This window comes from Rhododendron vialii, chromosome 1a (genome assembly GCF_030253575.1).
Source record: "Rhododendron vialii isolate Sample 1 chromosome 1a, ASM3025357v1".
Lineage (NCBI taxonomy): Eukaryota > Viridiplantae > Streptophyta > Magnoliopsida > Ericales > Ericaceae > Rhododendron > Rhododendron vialii.
Window position 1 is genome coordinate 39,691,091 of NC_080557.1, and position 24,802 is coordinate 39,715,892.

The following is a 24,802-nucleotide window of genomic DNA, read 5'->3' on the forward strand; positions in this document are numbered from 1 at the left end:
TTTGAGTTTTGGGTGGAGTTTTTGAGTTATGGAGTGAGAGAGGGAGAGGAGCCGAGAGAGGGAGGGAGATCGGGAGATGAGAGAGAGAATGGGTTCGGGATTTTTAATCCCCTACACCCCCCCCAACCCCCCCCCCACCCCCGCCCCCCCCCCCCCCCCCCCCGCCCCCACATATATATACTAGGACACACACACAAATCACACTTGCACTCCCTCCACTTTCAATCCTTATCGCTTAAGCCCCAATTCAAAAAAATCCAACAAATTTCACATTTAGTCAAGATTTTTAACATTATAAATCCTTTAAAAGATTTTCAAAAATACGGGCCTCTACAGTACTTAAAAGGTGAAGCAAGAAGAAAGAAGGGGAAAAGAGAAGAAAAGGAAGAAATTCAAGGGAGCATGCCTTTAATCAAAAGAAATTGAAGTCTCTCCCATCCATGGCCGGCTAAACTTCATTTCTAGGGTTAGATGAAAGTTTCCTTTCAAGTAGCTTGAGTTTTGTATGTGTCTTAAGACTATTCCTTTCAAATCATGGAGGGTCATGAAATAATTAGCGTTATGCATTAGGAGGGTTGTTTTGTTGATCATGGCTTTGGTGGAATAAATAGATTTGGCGATCTAGATTTAGAGGATTTGTCAGAGAAACACCTCATAATGTAAGCATCGAGACGACTCTGTTTGAAGTCATAGTTAGTTGAATTCAAAATTTCATATTGTTTTGTGCCCATGTGTTGCTGAGGATTTTGGAACCGTATAAGCAATTAGACTATATGTTAAGACTGAATTGTTTTCTTATATGGCTTTCAGCATTTTGTAGTTTGACTACTACAAGAAAACTAAAACATCAATTGGCCATGTTGTAAGATGGGAAAAGGTTATTGGGTTTCATAGAATACGATTTCTTTCCATTAAATTGCAATATGATGATAGAGAGTTGGCACTTTCATAGGATTTTAGTAGGTACTTTCATAAAATTTTAGTGTTTCGTTAATTAGAGGAGACTTGGTGGGAATTATTTTATATTTTTTGAACCTAGAGCTAAAATGCCCATTCCAAAACCCTGTCAATATATGGTTGCATACTCTATCAGATCCAAACTATACACTCCATACCAAAAGTCACCTACAAACAGTGGCGGCTCCAGAAATTTGTAATAGGGTATTCAGAAATTACCTTAACTCTAGTAGCTAATCTCTTAACCAATAATATAAGTACAAAATGTCATATACTAGTATAAATAGTGCAGTCAAAAAAATAACCTTTATTCTAAAAAAAATGAACTACGAGGCAAAATGATAACTTAAAAATATATACTTGTTTTTTCAAAAAAAATAATTTTTTTTGAAAGTTGCGTAGTAGATATTGTTTTGAGAATGGAGGAGGATTTTTTATTTTTTATTTTACAGTTGTCCTAGATGAGATCTCATATTTTGTGCCAATGTTTAATCGGCGTATTAATCTACTGAAAAACTTTTGAAAGAAACTGTAGCGAGCATGTTAAGACTGACCTTCTCGAAAATATGGTATTCTTTAGGATAACATGATGAGATTTAATTTTCTATCATAGTCTGAAATTTGAAGGAATATTATTCAAGTTAACGGGGTTTGCAATGGAGTTGAATTTTTTCAAAGCTTTGTCCGTAAATTCTATTAGCTAATAAGACAAAAACAAATAAAGTAGTTATAATTGTCGCGAAGGCGGAATTAACACATTTAGACCATAGACAATAAAGGTGGAGAGATAACGCAGAGCATAATCCTTACACCAATAGATTCTTCTTTTTTCTCTTTCTTTTTCAATTTCTTTATTATGATTATGGATTTTATTTGAAGTAATTAATATGTTTAATTTTCAAATATGAATTACGTGGATTGATGGGCCGTAATTGGGTTATGATTGATTTTTTAACTGGTTTTAGGTTGAGTATTCAATTATTTTTGAGTCAAGTATTCAAAACTAGGTGTTCATTGATATTTAAATTGAGTGTTCAAAAAAAGATTAACTCATAATTTTTACATATATTCTAAGCAAAAAAAATTTGTTTGGGTGTTCAGCTGACCATGGAAGGCTCTATGTAGAGCTGCCTCTGCCTGCAAAATAAAAATACCAAAAGTTAGTCAAGTGCTTCCCTTGTGACAAAAGTGAGAAATGGTAAGTACTTATATTGCCTTATTTTCCATCTAAATGATGCAAAATAGGACATTCTAAAAATCAAAGCTTCATGAAGTTAGCCCCACACTACTGATACTATGACGAGATTCAAACGAGGTGCTGGTATCCTTTCACATAGGAATATTTTCAACTTGGAAATCCGCATTGTACGAATAGGAGATGAATTCAGTCACAGAGATTTCAGATACAAACTTCTCCAATTATTGGCTGCCTAGTTGCATTAAACTATCTTAACCATGTTAGAAAACGCGACAACGCATCAGAACGGGACAACACATCAGGATGTGTACTCACAACCTTCCCAATGGACCAAAATAGGACGTTCTAAATTAAAGCTTCGTAAAGTTAGCCCCACACTACTTATACTATGACAGGATTCTAATGAGGCGCGCTGGGTATCCTCTCACATAGGAATATTTTCAACTTGGAAATGTGCATTGTACGAATAGGGACAGATGTGGCTTGGTTGGGGGTGAAACTTGTGGCTCAATACGTGGTGAGGGATTTGAAGAGGGAGAGATCTGGTGGGACGGTGGAGTTCGACATTTGAATGAAGGCGAGGATAAGGCTTAAGGTGGTAGCGTGGAAATCGGGGCACCGGACATTTTGACACCATTGAAGAAATACAATAAGAATGGCGAAAATGAGAGATGGATGTTCATGGCCAACTTCAAAGAGAAATTTATGATCTAGCACTAGTTGTCTGAGAATAATTACAAGAACAACGAATTTATCATTCGGAAAAATAGCAGATACTGTCATAATTCAGTGATATTTTCAAAGCAAATGAAACCATGACCACAGAGCACACAGTAAGAAGACAAACCGACTCAAACGTATCTCTTAACGACCAATCCACTCAACTATTCTCATAGTAACCGCAAGCTTAATGCTCAATTCCTGAAATAAAATCAAGTACCAAACCAAACTTTCGTTTCAAGTAAATGAATGTATGACTACAACTCACACAATAGAAGACAAGTTAAGCCAAAAACACATGCCTGAAGTGCAATCCACACAGATAAATGTAAAACCAAGAAGCGATCCATTTAAACAGTAACCACAACCAGCACTCACAAGTCACAACTAATTCCTTAGTTAATAAAAAGGGAAAATAAGCACATACAACAACCACATCTGCCATTGTTCGCCCGCCTTCGGCTCCTGATCATTTGGCTCATCCGCAGTGACGGCAACCTGATTGGGGTAGTGATAGGCGCGTAAATGTTCACATAAGTGCCCCTTAATTTATCCTCGCTAAGTCCATTTATATTATTACTTGGTGCTTAATACTTGATTTTTGTGTTTTAGGTACTCAGAGGTTTTAACATTCTAATGGACCTTATGAATACTCCAACTGTGCACGTAAATCTTGGAGCACGTAATCTTGGAAGTGAATTGGATGTAGAGGAATACATGAATCATTTGTACAGATTCATGTTTGGTGGGCCCAAACACTTCGTACTTTGATTTATAATTGGACCAAGTAAAAGAATTGGCCCATGCCAATTCTCGGCAGTGGCATGGCCCACGAAGTTTGGAAAATAGGGTTTTTCGGAAGTCGGCTACAGCAACATACATAATAAAAAGAGAACAGTGGGCGAGGGAGAGAGGAGTTCGGAAGAAAAAAGAGAGAACAGAGGGCTGCGCATGTGGCGGACGGATGAATTCGGGAAGAAATTAAGAACGCAGTCACCACGCATAACGGCTGGCAACAGAAGGCTGAGGATTGGTTCATATACTAAACTGAAACCTTGCTTCTCTCGTATGGAGTTTTATTGTTTCGTGATCATTTATATTTACTCCATGTCCGGCTAAATCTCTTTCCTAGGGGTAGATGAAATACGATCTCCGAGTAATATAGTTTATGTTTTGTTTGGGGTTTTTTCTATTCGAACAATGGTTGTATGAATTAAAGATTATATTTCATTGGTAATTCTTTCCATTCAATCTATTGTGTTTGTTTTTCTGGAATTCAAGCACTTCATACAACGGTTTTATTAGTTCGTAATAATTGGGTAAGATGGACTATGCTCCGTAAGACGCGTCGTGCTATTAGACTATCCGTGCCATAGAGACGGGTCGTACTAGTAAGACGGTTCATGCTAGGTGGCGATATCCCATGCTATTCGGTGATTTACGATTATCTTTAGGTAACACCCTGTGGGCCCGCGAACCCTAAGGTGTCCGGTTTGATTCAAATAGTTAGCCCTAAACATTAGTATAAACTATATTGCGAGGGATCGGGTGGATTCGAAACCCTAGGTCTTTTCTCTCATAAACTCGCTTTACTTTTAATTGCTTTACGTTAATTAGTTTGCATAATTTTAGAAATCAAACAATTAAATCTCTTTCGGAATTAATCTAGAAATTAATTGGAACAGTTGCAACTTAGCCTTCGTAATCTCTGAGGACGATACTCGGAGTACTTACCTCTATCTTTTAGGTAGTAGTAATTATTCTATTTTATTAATTATTTTTGATACGGAAACGAAGCGATCAGGTAGTGAAACATTGGATTAAGGCAAGGGCGGAAGTACTTGAGGTCTAAGGTGGGCTATAGCCTAGGCCACTTTGAGAAAGAAAAAAAAAACTACTGGAGTATATGTACAAGTTTTGTTCAATTCAATTTTTTTTTTAGCCCAACCCATTTCACCAACCTATTTTCTCTCCTTCTTTCCTACATTCTTTCTTTCTACTTTCTCTCTTGTACTCTCCCTTTTTACTATCGTCAAGGATTGGGGTTCTTGTTGATTGTTCAGAACTGAAAACCTAGTTAAATTGACTCAAGGAATTTCATGAAACTTCATGATGTTCAATCTTTTTATTCGAGTGCCACATGAAAAGCCTTGAAAAGCGACTTCAAGCTACCCGTTGGTCAAGATGTCGATCAAAATGGGTTCATTAAGCTACCATCTTCCAAATCGAGCGAAAGACTGACATCTAAGGTTTATGCTAAATCAAAAAATTGGGCTTTCATTCTTCAATCTTAGAGTCCAGCACTCTTAATGAAGTTGGAAATTATCCTGGTCTCCAACAAGGTAAACATGCTACTATTAAAATTCTTGAATCTCTCATTGATGAGGAAAACTAGAATTTCTTTAATCTCTCATCTGGTTTATTTATTTTTACGTTTGAGCAGAAATACTATTCAAGTGCGTCGAATTGCGAGGCTTCAGATCCGTAAGTATTCCCTTATTATGCAAAGCGCTGGCTGGTGTGCTTAAATTTGCTCTTATATTGTTAAATGCAGAGCACTGGCCTATGTGCTTAAATTTTTACTGATTTAGTTGATGCAGTCATGCAAAATACTGGCTGGTGTGCTTAAATTTTTGGTTCTTACAATATTATTTTTTAGGTTTAAATTATAATGTAATAACAACAAAAAATCTGAAGTATTTTTTTTGAGATTTGTTGATGTCCAAATTTTTTTAAGAGAGCGACTTTTTCATATTATGCATTTAAAGACACCACTATATTAACTCCTAAGAAATAGATATTCAATGTTCACACTGGTTATAATCTGAACATTCACAATATGTAAGGTCAATGGTATGATGATACTAGCCATACGCGCGGTGCATGAATTGGATTACAAACTTTATTTATTAGAGATTGCATATTATTTACACTATTTTACATATAGTTGTTAAATACCTACAATACATGATACGTACCTACGATTTATATCGTCTCATTCGGAGAACGATACGTATCCACCCTGTATCTTTTTTGTATAGAAATTACACCTATATGACCGTGTATCCTAATTCGCTACATATCGTCTGATTTTTTATTTGGACAAAGTTGGACCTTATTTCAAGAAGTGGAACCCCGAATGCATTAATCTAAGTTATTTGATCTAATTATGAAATCATTCAAACCATTTGATAGACGTTCAACCTTAATGTATGGCTCGTATAGAAGAAAGAACCATACTTTGATTGTATTTTGTTTGACTTTTCTTTCCCTAACAAATGGTACATAAAACTTTAATGTAATAGATCCCAATTGAGAGACTTGATATTTTGCATCTTAATTTTTTTTAAATGTAAGCATAATTTGTTGGTAGTATTAGGTGTATCTACTTTTTAATTGTCTATTAATTATGATTAACGTTGTTGAAGCATAAACTAAATTTAGTATTTGACACAAGAAAGTTAAGTCCAAACAAGTTCAATTGACAAAACCCAAAGATAGAAGAAATTATTGAAGAAGATATAAATGGTATCTAGTTTTTAGAAACTCTAAAATATCTAGCTTTAGAAACTCTAGAATATCCTTGCGAAATATCTAGAATTTTTTTGTGAAAATTAGTCACATGTGTAATTCTAGAATTACCTTAAAGTTTATCGTGTATGAAAATATCTTTGTACTAGAGTTTTCCATGGAGTAGTATAAATAGGGATGAGTTCTAGCTATTTTGTATCAACCCGAAAAAAAAAAGGTTGAGTTCAAGTGTCTCATTCCTCACTCTTGTCTTTAGTATTCTCTCTTTTCCAAAAATCTTGTTCAACTGAACAATAGAAATTCCTACTCTTCCAACAAATGTTTTTTAAAATATGTGATACGTATCCCGATACGATCTATATAATTTAAAACATTGGTTTTGGGTTAGCTCGGGGTAGAATCAATTCTTGGTTCTGCCCTTGGATTAAGGTCTTTTGGTTCATTCCTTGTGTAGCTCAAGTCGAGATGGATAGCATAGACCGTTAAAGCGTTGAATGGCAAGTTACAGTTGGGACAGTTTTGACCGTGCCAGTTTTGTTGACAGGTCTTCTGGTTCATTCCTTGTGTAGCTCAAGTCGAGATGGATAGCATAGACCGTTAAAGCGTTGAATGGCAAGTTGAAGTTGGGACAGTTTTGACCGTGCCAGTTTTGTTGACAAACATGGTATACATGCTGCAGACATGGAACAAAGAAGCAGATCATGTCCCCAAGCCCATACTGATGGAGGCATATCGAACACCGGCCGCCGTCGTAGACGAGACGATCGGCGTCGGTAGCCTGCTGCATAGCTTCCAAAAGATTCTGAGCAGCCTCCATCGCCGCATTTCCTCCGACTATCTAGGGTTTTGGTCTTGGAAAGTACATAGTATTTAATTTCCCGCCTCATTTTGTTTGATTTTATTTTGACGATTTTATAATGACCCACTGGTCCTACTTTTTTTTCAAACCTATAGTTACGTACTCCAAATTCCAGTCTAGTCTAGTTTTGGTGTTTTGTGTGCTCTTACTAGGCCTACAACACTGATCGGAATAGTTGACTTTTTAGAAATTGTCAATAACAACGACCACGCCAATAATCACGTTGATCATATAATGTTTCATACAATTTCAGAATCCATTAATCCTTTTAATAAAATGTGCGCAACACATGATTGCAAACTTAATGCATTTTGAAATTATGCCAAAAGATATCCAATCAGCGTGATTTTTGTCTTGGTCTTTGTTCTCGACGAGCTCTAGAAATTCAACAGTTTCAATTATTATTGTAGTCCCTAAAACACCCAACAAAAGGCCAAAACAAGACGAGACTGGAGGAAAGCTTTCTCTTGATGGGATCTGAGTCCGTAATTCCCACCTGTAGACCTTATCGTCTCGTAGGCTCGTAGCATAATGTGGGGATAGAATGGACCTTGCAACGGAAACCCACGCCAACCACCGATTTGGTGTACCGACGGTCACACGGGGGCCCACATGGATAATCTGATCCATTCAATAATTTAAAAACAAAAATTAAGTGGGTCATGAGAAAAATTAGGTAAATCTGATATATGTAAGTGCTCGATCTAATCTTTCATTTTTTTCACAAACTCGAAAACTAAATAAAAAAATAGAAGATTGGATCTAGAACCTACACATATGGGATTGAACTGATTTTTCTTTAGCCCACTCAAATTTGTTTTAAATCATTGAATGTCTCGAATTATCCCTGTAATGCCCAAAGTGGACCCCTCGTGGCCGTTGGTACGTATGGCCCAAATTTGGTTCTCTATATATAGAGATGTTTGCAACAAATAGAGAATGATCTCTATATAAAAAACTTACATTAAGTTTAGGTACACTACCTTCAATCATTACACCATCCACTATATTTTTTGTAGAGCCCACCTCGGGCCCCAAAAAAATGCAGAAAAATGTTCATAAATTTTAAAATAATATATTATAGGGCCTTGTAAAAAATCAGCTTCAACAAATATCGATAAGTATTATTTCTTGATACGTAGGGGCGAAACTAAACAGTTGAGCAGTTTCGCCCCTACAAATCAAGAAATAATACTTACCGCTATCCGTTGGAGCTGATTTTTTACAGGGCCTTATAAAATATTATTCTAAAATTTATGGACATTTTGCTATATTTTTTTGGGACCCAGAATAAGCCCCACAAAAGATGTAGTGGATGGTGTAGTGGATGGATGGTAGTGTATGTAGCATCTCTAAAAAACGTATGTATATCATAAATTATATTGTTCCGATGTATATAAATTTGGAATTGTTCAACACGTATTGACAATATCTACAAAATGAGACCACTATTGAATATATTTTGTCAACATTTGAAAAAAAAAATAGTATTTAGTATTTGGAGGGAAACATGAGTTTGAAAAATAAATGTGGATTTTTGAAATATAGAGATCGGAATGGAGATTTGTGGTTGAAATGTATATGAATAGTAATATTTTCTAAATTCAATTTTTGAATAAAATATAGTTTTTTGAGTCTCTAAGATGAAAAAATGTAGAGTCATGGGTTGGAGATGCTCTAAAAATTCGCCACACCCGTGGAGGTGTCCTCCTTGCATTTAACGTTGTATTCTCGCTGTAGTCTGTCCAAAAAGTGAATATAATTAACTGAAAAAAGCAATAATACAGTATATGTCAAATGCCTAATTACTGGAGTATAATTTTTATGGTTACCGAACCGATCTCAACATCTACAATCGTAACCGTGCCTGCACCGTGAACCTTTTGTTCCTTCACACAGTTATTTCACACAAGTTTTTGGTTGAAAAAAAAAGAAACCAAATTAAATTTGTGCGTCGCGCTTAATTTTGATTTGACCCAAGTAGAAGAAGTAAACCACCTTAACTCAATGCCATGATGCCGGAAATATGTCAACCGGAATTTAATATGGAAACGTTGTTCTGCACAATATACGAACTTCTTCCGTCTCAATTTTAATTTAAACAATTCTTCTTCCACTACATCATTCACACACTTATTTACACATCCACACTCACAATAAGGGTGGAGCCTACACATACTACACATTCAATATGTGTGGAGCCACCCTTATTGTGAGTGTAAGAGTGTAAATGGGTGTATGAATGAATGTGATCGTAGAATTATTATACTCCGTAATTCAAACAATACTCAACAAATATCATCACACCATACACCAGCACCCAAAAAAATGGAAAAAATACAATTTAATACAAGTACGTACCTACCATTAATAAAACACACTGCAAGGATTCACGAACCCAGCCTCGGGAGGCCAGTGAAATTTACACTATCGAAATAGGCCTACCGCCTACCCTTCCCCCTTTTGTTTTGATTTGGCGCTCTCCTATACTTTCTAGGGTTCTAAAGTTCTCTCATAACCTTTTCAGTCCACGATCGTGTGCCTGAAGGATTCCCGAACCCAGCCTTCTCACTCGCACTCGTTCGATCCAGGTTCGATCATTTCTCTGAACACTCGTGATTTCTTTGAGCGAATAAATTGAATTTGGTTCAAAATCTTTAGTTGCAAATGTTAGCATTTTACTTTCAGCTTCTTTTAACTGCACGTCACTTTCTCCGTGCATTTTGGGGTTTCTGGTTGTGTCGAATAGGAGGTTTGCTGTCCCTCTCTTTTCCGGTCCGGACGCGGTAGGGCACCAGAACTCGAATCTAAGATCAGATCCGATTCTGGTCTGGTCCTATCCGACTCAACCCCGGAACTTAGAATGGCCGGCCTGTTTTGGACGGTAGAACGGGGGGAGGGGGGATTTGTGCCCGTTCTCTCTCTGGGCACGAGCAGGAACATCCAAATTGAAGACCGAATACATGTACATGACGTAACGACACCAAAAAAAGCGGGCCCAACTTCTAACAGCCCCTCCCACATGTACAACTACTGGCACTCGCGGGTTGGTGTTGTAGGCAATCAATGTCTCTTCGAGAATATGGCCTTTTGTGCGAGGATTCAATTGTTTGGGGTTGAGGTCCTTGCTAGGATTCTTAATTAGGGCGTGCTTGGAACTTGTGGAGGGGAAAGATGGATAAAGAGAGTACGTGAGTGCGAAATTCTAAGGGTGGGTTTGATTAGCAAGAGAATGGTAGGAAGTGACAGAAAGATGTGTTTGTTTAGAAAAGTGTGGTTATCTCCGTCACTGTACCACTAGTCCGAAGGCTGTAAATTGTGATAATTTTTTGATAACCGGATGTCCGGGCCAACTTGTGCGCACCTCGATTAATTCTGGGGCCTTGAAGTTAACGACCGGGCAAATCCTCGTGGCCCCAAAGGTTTGGTATGTGGCCTCCGTGGGATTTGAACATGCGACCTCATGGAGGATAAACACTTATTGCAATATTGCTTTCTCATGCCCACTTGGCCAAACCTCTTGGGGTTCCGATGGCTGTGATATTAATTGGAAATTGCTGTGCATGTTGTACTTGGTAAGGATTTTTGTGAGAAACACCTTTACAGATTAACTTTGCGTTTTGGCATTATTATGCCTGTTATGTGCTATCATATGCATACCTGATAAAAGAAGTGGGTTTGTGCGCGAATTGGTTAATATGATTTTGTGCGAGTGACCTTAGTTTCTACTTTCTAGTACTCATAGTCAGCCCAGTTGGTTAGAATATAGACGAAGAATATTCTGAACTTAGAGTGCGTTTGGTACCTGATATGTTATTATGAACAAATTGGCTTTTAGCATTTTTTTTCACCTTTTTGTTATTAGAACTCGGAGGATGACTTATGAGACATATCTCTTCTTGAATTGAATTATGTGATAGCAAGTTTTTCTCCTTTTATAGTTGGGATAAGTTTTTTACCTTGCAGTCAGTACGTTCCATTTGTAGTTTATTGAAAAACTGGGCATAAGTTCTTTATAGAATCAATGCATTGGCCTTTCTGCATTGCTGCATGGAGAAGCATTTGGGCCTCGGGGCGTTGGGATGATAGTCCAATGCATCACAACCTGTGACGCATGGGTACTTCTAAAACCATGCCATACTAGTACCCGTAACGTACCAGGTGTTGGTACTTGTGCATGGTACTTGTGCATGCATAGTGGGTAAATGAAACACTTACCGATGTTTTTTTTGCATTGTTTTTGGCGTACCTCTGGCGTTTTCCAATATATACCTAAGTCGTACCACATCCCAAATAGTATTTTGTTTTACGTAAAAATGAAGCTTCACAAGACTTTTTCCTATGCATAGCATGCTCCTAGAATCAAGATTTTGGTCTATTATTTGGTTAGTATAATGGCATTTGAACTTGTATAAAAAAAAAAGTTAGTATAATGACATTTGAATCTTATATGTACCTTAAGTTTGGCATTGAATAGCGGGATTATTTTTGGATTAAGTCTTACCTTTTTTCTCTTTAATTAAGTCATGTCACTATTTCCTTAATTTTATGAATACTTACTATATGTAACACCTACCTCTAAATATAAAAACACTATTTTTACGGCCGTATCCCTGTCGGACATGTACTCTATTTTTAAGCTTTTACTGTATTGACCTACATGTAGTCCCGTACAGTAGATCACAACACATTTTAGCATGCTAACAAATAGTTATGGGAAGATATCTAATGAGAGATACTTTATTTCTCCCTCACCTCAGGAGGCAAAAATAAGGAATGAAATTATACTGAACGTCATGTTGAGAAACATTTTGCGTGTATCTGAACGTGCACATGGATCTCAACTTATAAGTGGATCTGCTCTTCTGCTCTTGTTAGGTTATCATTGTGGTTGAGTAATATTTTCGGTTAGCCAGTAGAATATGTTAGCTTGTAAGTTTGTTCACTTTGTTGTGTTTGATTAATTTTTGTTCTTGGCTTTCTGGTACTTCTGATGACATGGGCATCATACTGATTTTTCATTATTCTAAGGCACACCTTTTGAGGCTGGAATTGAACCCCAACCTTGAAAGGTCCTGGATATTGCTTTAACTGTTATGCCAGTTGTTGGCATAATACTTTTTGAAACTTGAGTCTTTGTACCTAAGTTGGCAAGCCATAGGTTCTTTCAGTCTCTAGGGCTGAATTTAGGTGCAGTTTTTTGTAGCTTAAGTGATGCGTAATGCGTATGGCTAATAAGAGGACATCATGAATATCTTGCCCACAAATGAGTACCAGTATTAAGGCTGAGTCAAACTGTGGCTTGATTTTCACTTCTGGTGCATTTATGCCTTAGTTGTTACATGAGCCATCTTCACCAAGTGTTGTCTCTATGTTTTTCCATACCCTGTTACCTATACCCATAATTATAAAGCCTTAAAAACACATTTTTACAGATTATGGACTGGGTTATATGTTAATTCATGGCATTCAAGGAGGCCGGGGATTGAGAAGTGAACATTAGCTAGGCTTGGTTTCTATAAGTTGGTTTACTGACTGGCAGTAGTTATTTCTGAACCTTAGTGAACGGTGGCGAATACCTCTTTAACAGTTGCATTTTGCATCAAAAAATAATATTATAGTTGTGAAACGTCGGAATTATTATCAATGATCACAGTACTGAAGGTAGAATGCATGCTTACCCGTGTTTTATTATACAATTGAAGTAGGTTCTCATGTTACCACGAGTAAGGAGATTTTGGGTGAAGCTATACTGTCAGAAAAAGAATTTCGGGCTTAACCATTAGTTAGACTTTTCAAGCTGGTCATGCCATTTCATTTGAAATCGAGGTCCTCGTTTGTTGCACCCTGTCAAAGAAAAAGTAGCAGCAGTGTGACTGCAATAGATCCTCTGCAAATTTGATTAATGTATTCCCATGATTGTGATTTATCCATAGTTGTCAAATCGTGAATCGAAATGGTATTTTTTGAATCGTGAATCGCTTCGATTTGGTCATGACTTATATAATGCATAGAAACGTATGCTTACTGATTAGGGTAACAACAATATATACTACAAATGAAAGATTTAGGCCTAAATCAATAAAAACCTTCTTCTAAATGATGATTTGATAATAACATGTAGTATTAGGTAAGCTGCTTGTAAAGGGCCATGTCAAGGAATGTTATGGAACTCTTAATTGCTTGGAACGGGGCTAGAGTGGGCAAGAGAAGGAAACGTGTTTGGGCCATGATCCCTTTTTGCTTGAAGTGGACTATATGGCGTGAAAGGAATTTGAGGTGCTTTGAAGGGGTTGAAAAGCCTTCGTTTAGAATCAAAAGTTTTGTGGTTAGTAGTTTGTATAGTTAGGACAAGGGAGATTGTACTCCCTCTATTGAACAATTTTTAGATTGGTTTGAGCTTTTTTTTTTCAAATAGGGGTGTTGTATAGGGCCTTTTTGTGTTGGTGGCCTTTTTGTATACGAGGCAGCATTCCTTTAATGCCATGTTTCTAATATAAGTACATACTTATCAAAAAAAAAAAAGAGGGTAAGATGCTTGTATTGCAACTACCAAGATTCGTAATCCTATTTACGTTCTTTTCGTACAAAAGAGTTATAAGTACAAAACAAACTCTTAGAAGGTCTATAGGGTTGTTATATTCCCTTTATCTTCCTCATTTTTGATTCACTCTAGTAATAAATCACCTTTTCTTATTTTCTATCCGTATAACATAGACAAAAGTTGACATATAACATTACTAAAGAACTTAAAAAAATAGTTTGAACGCTTTTCAAACAACAAAAGAAGCAAAACAAGAGTAAAAAATGAATTTCGGAAAATTTAATTGAATCGAATGATTCACCGATTTGGATCAATTCACTTATGATTCGCAACTATTTCTGATTCAGGCAGCCTATTCGAATTGATTACCCACCGAATTGTACGATACAAAATCACGAATCGTACGATTCTGATTTCTGACAACTATGGATTTAACTAATTGCAGTGTGTTTTTTTCCCTCTCTTTGTGTGCGTGTGTGATCAATCCTTTGATATGGAATGTAGTTGAACATGATTTGGGATTAGGTTTTCTTGTCCTTGAAAATTTTAGCATCTTCTGACCTTTAGCATGATCACGTGAGATTAACTGAACATGTACCTCATCAAATCTGATTGTCATTCATCCTTATTCAGATTTGTTGAATTAACATTTATTCCCTTATGGAATATAATATTGCTGCTCTCTTTGTGGAGTTTATAGCTAAAATGTTCTTATTCTGTACCATGTAATATACTCTTCTTGTAGTTGAGACTTGAGAGCATAAAATATGGCTGTTTTCTTAAAAATGAAATTTCCTTTTGAATTGGATAGAATGTATGAAATTATTTCTTTTATATTTCTGTTTGGGTGTTTGGTTCACAACCCGCTAGTTTTGTATTGTAGACTTGATATGGCATCATCCAGCAATGCTGCTGATATCGTTTTGCGCAATGATTGTTCGGAACCAGAATCGGTGGATGATCCAGACGCTTTAGACCTGATACAAAATGAAACACCGCAACCTGCCAAGTCTTTTGTATATAGCGGTCCAGTAGAGCCATGTGAAGGCATGGTGTTTGATGAATTGGAAGATGCCGAGACTTGTTACAAGGCATATGCAAGGCGGAAGGGGTTTAGCATTCGGAAAAGTCATACTCGACTGTCTAATAAGGATAAGTCACTAATCGGAGTGGAATTTTCTTGTAGTAGGGAAGGATATCATCGTCCGAGCTATCGCAAGAAGTATAAGAATTTTGAAAATCGTGCTGAGACCATGATAGGATGTAAAGCATTGATGCGTTTGAGAAAAGATGAAGGAAAATGGGTTGTAAGCAAGTTTTTAGTTGACCACAATCATGAACTATGTTCTCCAGAAAGTACACCTTTGCTTCCAGGTCATAGAAAAATTACCCGTGCTCAGAAAAATCTTCTTGATGTGCTTAATGTTTCTGGAATAGCCCCCACAAAGATTATGTCCGTGTTAAGGGAATCTGGTGTTGACCCTAATGTTGGTTGTGCTAGAAAGGATGCTCTAAATTATTTGGGAATTAAAAGGAGGAAGCTTGTGGAAGACGGAGATGCTCAAAGAATGTACAACTTCTTCGTACAAAGCCAATCAGAGAACCCGGATTTTTTTTATGCAGTTCAAAGGGATGAAGATAATTCTATGGGAAACTGTTTTTGGGTTGATGGAAGGTCCAGGCTGGCGTTCCAATACTTTGGTGACGTAGTTTGTTTTGATGCTACATACTTCAGTAATCGCTATGATATGCCTTTTGCTCCTTTTGTAGGAGTCAATCATCATCAACTCTCAGTCATGTTTGGGTGTGCTTTACTTGTCAATAAGTCCAGAGAGTCTTATGTATGGCTATTTAAAGCTTGGTTTGATGCAATGGGTGGACGTTCTCCATCGGTTATCATAACCGATGATGACAAAGGCATGGCCGAGGCTATTGCTCAGGTATTACCTAACACTACTCACCGTTTGTGCATGTGGCATGTCTTGCGAAAAGCTCCTCAACTTTTGACTCATGTATATATCAACTATCCCTTGTTTCAAGGGGAGTTTGACCATTGCATTCATGATACGGTCACAATAGAAGAGTTTGAAAATGAATGGAAAGAATTGATTGCAAAATATGCGCTAGGGGATGTGGACTGGTTGAAAGACTTGTACGTGCAGCGTGAAAAATGGGTTCCAGCTTACTTACGGACAATGTTTTGTGCCGGGATGTTAACAACAAAAAGAAGCGAGAGTATGCACAGATTCTTCAAGGATTTTGTCCCTTCTTGTACATTTGTAAGTGACTTTGTTCATCAGTACGAGAAAGCCTTGGATGAAAGATACCAAAGTGAAAAGGAAAGAGATGTGGAAACAAGAACTGCCAAAGCAATTTTGAAGACATGTTACAAAATTGAGGCAGAGGCAGCAAAAGTTTACTCTAGGAAAAGTTTTTTGTTATTCCAAGAAGAATTATTTTCAAGCCAAAAGCACAAGGCATGTAGATATCGGGAGGAAGGAACAATAAAGACGTATAGAGTATTGCCATATGGTAAACCAGAACCAATGTACGAAGTAGTATTTGATGGTGTTGAAAAGAAAGCGACTTGTTCATGCCATATGTTCGAATTTGTTGGAATTGTTTGTCGTCACATTCTTGCAGTTTTCGTGAAAAAAAATGTTGTCGATTGTCTTCCTCAACGATATGTTCTTCAAAGATGGACAATGAATGCAATGCGTCATGGTGCGCACGAAATACAAGGGCCACAAATTTCTCCCACCTTGATGAGGAACAGTTTGATGATCGAGTTTTTGAAAGTCGTTGAAGAAGGTCAAAAATCACAAAGGAAACATCATCATCTAACAGTTGCTTTACGAAAGGCGCACAGTGAACTTCTAGCCATGGATGATGAATGTTGGAACTTCTAGTGTTTGTAATGTATGATCTGGATGAAGGGGATTGATGTGTATTGTTGTACTCGGTGGCTATTTGGTGGATATGGTGTATGATATTGGTAAGTTCTCTCCTTCAATCAAGTTCTTGTGTGATGTACTTGTCAGCTATACTGTATCTTACTTTGTCACTCTTTTTGAGCTGCAGGATTTCTTTATTTGAGACTCAAATGCATGTCATATTCTGCAGTTCTCTAAGAAAAGAGCCGCAAAGAAAGAAGTACCCTCAGTTTGTGATGCTAAGTCTGCTTCACTGATTTCCACAGCTGCCTAATGGATTAACAGTTCGAAAACTGAGTGTCTGTGTATTTAGGTATGTAAATTGTGTGTATCTGGCAATAGGTAATTGATTTTCACACTCCTCTTTTTTATAATCACACATTTTTTTTGGGGGTCATTTTGTGATGTGAATTTACAAAATTAATGTATACTCTTTCTCACTTGAGAGGACGAGATTGTAAATTTACATTACAAGAAGGAAGTGTGGTTACAAAAAAGGTGAGTGTGAAAATCAGTATCCCTAGCAAAACTCTAAAACGGCTTCCCGTGTTCCTGTGTAATCGGCTTTCTTCGTTTATGGAAATCTCCCTTTTCCCGTGGTAGAGTACAGCAAGGGTTGAGGTTTTCGTTTTGCTCAATAAATATGGAGAGGGAAATTGGCATAACTACCTCCCGAGGCATTATCATAGGAATTCCATACCCGAGGCAGATTCCGGATGGAATGTATATATCTTTACTGTCCCATCAAGATACGAGAACAATAAAATTTCCTTAACACGCGATATGATTTACAAGGCTATTGTTGCAAAGGGGTTTGACTCTGCAACCGTTTCACAAAGAGTGGACGGTTAAGTTCAATTGCTTTGCCAAACTCGATCTCCACCAAGGTCGTTGATAAGTTTTCTATTTCTCGCTTGTTTAAGACAACTTTCCTTTTTTCGGATTACAACTATCATGTGAAAAAACAAAAAATAGAGAAAAACCAGGTGGTTTGAAAAAGGTTGGAGCACAAGTTAGAATGTATACGGAGTATTTTTTAGAGTTGTTTCTGAAGAACCAGTTTAACTTTGCTTTTGCCCTTTTTAGTAGTGGTAACGACCAATTTATGTGTTATACAAGTTTCATTTTGTTCTGTAAGTATCTGGGCACGGAAATTTCAGATGGACGGAGTAGGGAAAGTCCCAAATAAAAAGATTGAAGATTTACAATTTGTTTTTTCACTTTTTTCTTCAAAAAGAACCGAACACGTCAATAGGTTGTCTTGTGTGCGCGTCTAAATCGGTCGGTGTTATTTTCGATGTTAACAGGGGTTAATTTGACACAATTAAGGGCCAATTTGGCATAGATTTAGGCTACCGTCTTTGTAGTTGTCCTAGCTAAATTTTTATTGGATTCCCGTCCAATTTTGTAAATGACTAACAACTAGTATAACTGCAATCATCAATTAAGACCCCAATTGGTATTCGAAAGAATTTTTCACCGTAAATAATAATAATAATAATTAATACTGTAATAATAATAATAATAATCACCACCACCACGGAGTTTTCCACATTGTCGTCAATTAGACCCCGGATAACAATGAATCAGCCTATACACTTAAGAATCAAACCAAATAAAGTGATCAAAGAAATTAACACATCAAGGTCCACTTTTAAATAAAAAAATAACCGACTATAAATAGCCGAGATTTCGGGAAAGTGGAGCTAACGCGGAGAGACTTTTCCCACACCAGGTTCTACTCCTACTCCTACTCCTACTCTTACACCAACCAACAATTTATCTATGCGGGCCGAAGTGCATCCAACGGCTTTAGGTATAGTTGTGTCCGAAATTGTATTTTAAAGTTGTGATTGTAGATTCATACACTACAAGGCTCAGGCCTTACAACAACGTGCGATACGGAAAGGGTTTGAAATACCACGTGACGCTACTTAAGACCGTAGGGGCACTGAATAAATTTTCCTGAATACACTTTAGTCCCAGGCCTCTAATCAGTTGACGCTGGAAGACTTTTCACGCAGGTCATATAGGACTGCAAACGAGCTGAGCCGAATTCCTTTTTTTTTTTTTTGTCAGGCGATATATATCAGTAGGGGTTAGTGAGGGATGTTAGGATTAACACGGGAGGTCCATGGGTATCCATAGCCTTGGCCCCAAAAATACCTGCCCTGTGATGAGTAACAGTTTGATGATTTGAGTTTTTGAAAGTTGTTGATCAAGAAGGTCAAAAATATCACAAAAGGAAACATCAACATCTTACACTTGCTTTACGAAAGGAGCTTGACTTCTAGGCGAAAGGAAGGAGTTAGGAAAGTCACAAATACACTCATTAGCATTAAGGGGAAAAAAAAAAAAACCCTTGAATTTTCACATTATTTTTCGAAAAGAACCAAACAAGTCAATTAATTAGGTGGCTCATGCGCGCAACTCGACTAATTATGGGAGATCATAAACTCACCGTCCACTAACGGGGGCTCAAATTAGAACCGAAGCAAATCAATGAAGTTGATAGCAAATGCTTCTGCACGATTGACGGAGAAATCGATGGGATGAATTCTCAGAGGTGATTTATAATTCGCGGCAGAAAGTTGGTGACGTCGTGGAAGTTTCCTGGAGATGGACTGGTTCGCGCGTGAGAGAGAGTGGGGGTTTTCATGGAGGGCTGAGATTAAACTAGGACACGTGAAAGAAGGACCCGGGGGCTCTGCAGCCGAGGAGGCGCAGCAGCCCCTACCCAGTACCAATACCCTTCCCAGTACCAATAAACGTCGCCGTTTTGGTGAAAAAAAAATCCAAACGCCTTCCATTTGCAATCCTATGAAGCAGAAACGTGATTATGAAAGCCTTAAAGATAAAATTTAATTATGGCTCTTTGGAATAATATGATCAGAATAATAACATTTTTGTACCGATTCAAACGGAGTGAAAATTGGAGTACTTAATTTTTTAACCATATTTTTTAATATATAACCGTCTCAAAAAAATTAAATGTTAAAATTTTCACTCCGTTTGAATCGGTGTAAAGATCTTATTATTCTGATCATATTATTCTAAAACATCGTAATTCATTTTTATCTATAGGGCTCTTATATGAAGTATATGTTTTTTATTTAGGACCATGTAGAGCAGAAATGTGATTATGAGAGCCTTATAAACAACAATTAATTATGATTTTTTAGAATAATATGATAAGAATAACAAAATTATTGCACCGATTCAAACGGAGTGAAAATTTGAACACTTAAGTTTTTTAAGTTTTTTTAGACGGTTATATATTAAAATATATGGATAAAAAATTAAGCATTCCAATTTTCATTCCGTTTGAACCGGTATAAAGATGTTATTATTCTGATCATATTATTTTAAAGAGCCATAATTAAATTTTGTCTTTAAAGCTTTCATAATCACGTTTCTGCTCCATAAGATTGCAAATGGAAGATTTTAAATTTTTTTTTCACCAAAACGGGAACTTATTGGTACTTTTTTTTTTTTTTTGATCAGAGGACTTATTGGTATTGGGTAGGGGCTGCTGCGCCTCTCTGGGCAGCAGAGCCCCCGGGTCCGTGAAAGAATGGGGGAATGTGAGACAGAAGATGGGGAAATAGGGGGACAGAGGATATCAAGCTATCCTTCTTTCCACCGCAAAAAAAAAAAATAAGAATGCTTATTTTGGTGCTTTATTTTTGTAAGTAGACAATTTTATTTTTAACGTAAAGTTAATAGTAACTTCATGTACAATATAGACCATCTGCGTAGAAGCACGAAAATTAATTTTCAAAAATAAATTCCAAAAATAAATGCGGGAAAAGGAGAGAAAGATAAGACTTAACAAAGTGGGAAGACTTTGATAGTCTTTACAATAATTGTGGGGGAGTACATAGCTCCGTTCAACTTCTCCCCCCTTGAACCAGCTCCTTCTTCCTCCAATGTTGCTCCCAGTTTGGCCGGGTCTCAATTTCTGGTACATCCTCGGGATCATCTCGTCACCATCATGGTTCTTCTCACTTTTGGCGATGGATTTCTTCAAGAAAACCAGTGGCTTCGTTTCCACCTTCCTGATTCTGACACTCGTACTTCTATGGTCTGCCGTTAACTTCGTTGTTTCAAAGCTCTATTTTTCATTGCTGAGAAATCCAAACACCGATCGTTTCTTCCGCGACTACCTCCGTGCCGGAAAAACTTTCGGCTACGCCCTTCTGTACTTTGGCAATGTCGGTCTCTACTACTTCTCCGAGAAATCCGTTGCTTCCATTCTCGCTTTCCTCTTCCTCGCCTTTTACTGTCTCTGCACTCTCTTCTGCATCCAACCGTATACTGACTTTGGAGTTCTAGAGTTCCTCCTCGGCGCGAGTCTGAATCAAACATTGAGTCTTTTCGGGCTCCGTTCATCATACTCGTGGCTCGTTATAATTTCATGTATTGTTACAGCTGGGATCCGTTACCATCTAGAACCGGTGCATCCTCCGGGATCAGAAGAAATTAGCGATGAAGATCAACTCGATTCAGGGCAATTACTTCCCATTACTAGTATAAAAGAAGACCCCCCTCCGCCAAGGTAAGGCGTGCACTCCGAAAAACTACTCGCTTTGTCCCATAATTACTTCCAAGTTCCAATTACTTCGTGGGTTGTCACCGCTAGGGGTGAAGTAAAAACTGACAAAACCAATACAAAATATTGGTTTGGTTTTTCCGAACTATTGGTTCAGTTTGGTTCTTGTTTTTGAGAAGAAATTGAAACCGGTTTGGTTTCGATTTTGGTAGGAGAAAACCGAAAGAAATCGAACTGAACCGAAACATAGAAACTTATCCATGATCCCAATAACCTGAGTAACTCATTAATTACCCAGCAAACTTATAGGAGCAACATTCATTACAAATGAATTTAGTTTGTCTTTTTCAAATTAGGTTTGATAGATTTTGGATTTAAGAAAAACAATTTTCTGGGTAAGAGTTTAGGGCTTTTCCATATTACTGCATGTTTCCAAATCATACTAGGGCTTTCTTATGTTAAATTTGGCTAAGGTTGTTTTTGTAACATTTGTCATCTCAGACTTTTATTGTAGGCTCAAAACCCAATAAATCGAGTAAATCGGACCAAATTGAATAAACCAAACCGAACCGAACCAAAACCTGTTTGGTTTTGTTTTTATAACTCCAGACTTAATGAATCGGTTTTAGTTGCAAAATTTATCAAAAACCGGACAAAACCTAACCGATTTCACCTCTAATCACCGTTGAACTAAAATTTTGGAGTCGTCCCTTGATAATAAGCTAGTATCATTTTGATGTAGTGAATCCTCCTATGTAAATGTTGTGATTACTGGATTTTGTTGGACTGATGTTTTGTTACATCTAAATAGTGAGGTTTAGCATACATTTCTCATACTTCCAAACTCACTAGAAAGTAATTAATTAACGTTTTGACGATGTTTCCTACTATGGATTACCACTAAAATTCCCATTGCAGTGTGTTGAAAGGAAAGGCCTCTGGTGGTGTCTTGAGGTTGAGGCTGAAGAAGGTTAAGGTTCTTGGCCGGTTGGTTCCCGGCTGCCGGAAAAGGATGTTATCGGTGATTTTGGAAGAAGCGACGGATTATGTTGCTGCCTTAGAGATGCAGGTTAGAGCCATGGGTGCTCTCACCGACCTGCTAGCGCCTAGCCGTTTGCGATCCTAATTCATAAGTCTGCTTCCCTGATTTCCACAGCTGTACGTCTAATGTATAAGCAGTTTCCCATCTTCTCGTGTAAATCGGCTTGTTTGGTTATGGACACTTTCCTTTTCCCGTACGTGGTGGGTTACCACATGGGATAAGGTTTTCTTTTTGCTCAATATATTATAGAGGAGATGGCGATTGCATAATTACCTCATTGGTCATTATCATACAAAACCTCATACCAGACCAGAGGCAGATCCTGGAAGGCTTCAGTCCCCGCTTGTATATTTTTACTGTACCACCTAGACGTGAGAAGGACAAGGACTATAAAATTTGTTTAACGACATACGATGCAAGGCTATTATTGAAAGAGAAAATTTTTTTTACGGAGCTCAATTTCAATTGTTCAAAAGTGTATTGAATGATCGAGATTGAGTGTCTCCCTGAAGAGCTACCGTGAATAAGTATCTCTCTTATTGAAAACGTGTCCGACTTTCTAACCTTTAAAAAAAAGTGAACAGTTACGTCCAGTTGCTTTCCAATTAACTCGATTATCACCAAGGTGCTGGATATCTTTTTCTAATTTTTCACTTGTTTAAGACAACTTTCCTTTTCGGGATTTGGACTATCAAGTGCCAAAAAGAAGAAGAGAATTGATATTGATATTGCATGACATCTTCGATACAAATGGATTACAATGCAATTAATGACGAAATCATACACAAAAGAAAAATGATTTCGGCACTCTAATTTTTTATAATGGCACTCTAAAATTTGTCTTTTAATATACCTTGCTATGTATAATTTTCACACTAAAAGACAAGTTTTGGAGTGTCATCATCAAAAATCGGAGTGTCAAAATTATTTGCCTACGCAAAAATCTCATAGGTTGGCTTAAGTTAAAATTCCGTGTGTTTTGTGCGCACGTGGGTATCTCGTACGAATCTACCTAAGATGTTGTACCAGTCTCAAATTCAGATGTGCTTAAGTTTGGTTCTAACCAAGTCTCTGAGTTAGCATACATTGCCACTAATTTTGATTTGAAACCTTCTTCACTCACTGTATAGAAAACTCCAATGCCAAGATGAAATTAGTATGGGAACTTTGTGCTGCAGATTACAGAAATGTACCTGTCTTGGACTGTAACGCCCTGAATTTTGGGTACGTTAAATAAACATTTTATTGATAAAACCAAATGGAGTCTGGCTCTTTATTACAACAAAACTTAAAAGAAGTACTTTTATTACAAACGAGAGGGAACTAAGGTTCCTAACTATTGCTCCGCTTGTTCCTCCATCCGGGCTAGCTCTTCGGCTCCAAAGGCCTCCAAGGTGTACATCTCACCCTGTTCATCTATGAGGTCTGACACATTATACCGGCGTCACCACCAATATAACATGTCAGGGTCACCAAAAGGGTAACACCGTGAGCTACAACGCTCAATAGGAAATCTTACCCTCAACCTTAAACTTATAAACAGAAGATCATATACAATAACAATCACACATCCACATTTGTTAATCAACTATCGTTGGTGTCCAAGATTTTCCGTGTTTCTCCTACGCGACTCATCGTAGACCGTGTCAACATTTTCATTTACAAATCAACCTTTAAAAAAAATCATTTGTTTAACACACCCAACCTCGGTTCCGCCGTTCCGGGTTCCCGAGTATCCTCACAATGGTTCCGCCGCACCGGATTTCCATTGACACACAAAATCTTGCATTGGCTCCTCTCCGCGGATAACTAAGCCATACCTCACCATGGTTCCGCCGGTTCGGGTTCCCATGGGAACGCACACAACCTCACAATGGTTTCGCTTTTTCCGGATCTCCATTGAAACACACATAACCTCACAATGGTTTCACTTTTTCGGATCTCCATTGGAACACACACAATCTCACAATGGTTTCGCTTTTCCTGGATTCCCATTGGAACACACACAACCTCACAATGGTTCCGTTTTTCCCGGATTCCCATTGGAACACACACAACCTCACAATGGTTCCGCTTTTTCCGGATTCCCATTGGAACACACACACACCTCACACAATGGGCAAGTCCGGCCACATTGCGGATTCAAAAACTTTTCACCCTTTTCAAATGTTTCTTTTACACACGCACACACACAAATCACATTATGCAACCAAAATCGGTCATAATGTAGTTTCGAAATATTTCCTTCCTCGAAAAATATTTTCCTTTATTAACCACACCCTAGGTGTCATGTTTCTACTTTCTCGGTTCTCGTGTCTCGTTTACATGCAAAGTCTCCTCGGTAGGACAAAGTAAGCATGAATCATTCATTGTAATCTAACAAGATCATCCAACTCTATAATATATCACATGTAACACAATCGATTCATGTATGCAAGCTCATACTCTTTGAAATATCAAAATACG

General features: G+C 37.5%; 2 protein-coding genes across 6 annotated transcripts; both read left to right on the plus strand.

Moving 5' to 3' along the window:
* Nucleotides 1-9,649: 9,649 nt before the first annotated feature.
* LOC131324343 (protein FAR1-RELATED SEQUENCE 5-like) lies at nt 9,650-17,344 on the plus strand. 5 transcript variants are annotated; one of them, XR_009199307.1, is made up of 3 exons: nt 9,650-9,856; nt 14,693-16,804; nt 16,891-17,344. XR_009199307.1 is itself a non-coding variant. In XM_058356297.1 (2 exons), the coding sequence occupies exon 2, from the start codon at nt 14,700-14,702 to the stop codon at nt 16,716-16,718; it is 2,019 nt and encodes a 672-aa protein (XP_058212280.1). In that variant the 5' UTR covers nt 9,669-9,856; nt 14,693-14,699; the 3' UTR covers nt 16,719-16,853. The 5 variants fall into 5 exon arrangements, 1 of the variants encoding a protein (XP_058212280.1); XR_009199313.1 differs by having other exon boundaries at nt 9,669-9,856; nt 14,680-16,804; XR_009199310.1 differs by having other exon boundaries at nt 9,669-9,856; nt 14,693-16,839; nt 16,933-17,344.
* Nucleotides 17,345-20,572: 3,228 nt separating this feature from the next.
* On the plus strand, nt 20,573-22,605 carry LOC131323472 (uncharacterized). The gene is made up of 2 exons (XM_058355288.1): nt 20,573-21,300; nt 22,213-22,605. The coding sequence occupies exons 1-2, from the start codon at nt 20,672-20,674 to the stop codon at nt 22,418-22,420; spliced, it is 837 nt and encodes a 278-aa protein (XP_058211271.1). The 5' UTR covers nt 20,573-20,671; the 3' UTR covers nt 22,421-22,605.
* The last annotated feature ends 2,197 nt before the right edge of the window (nt 22,606-24,802 follow it).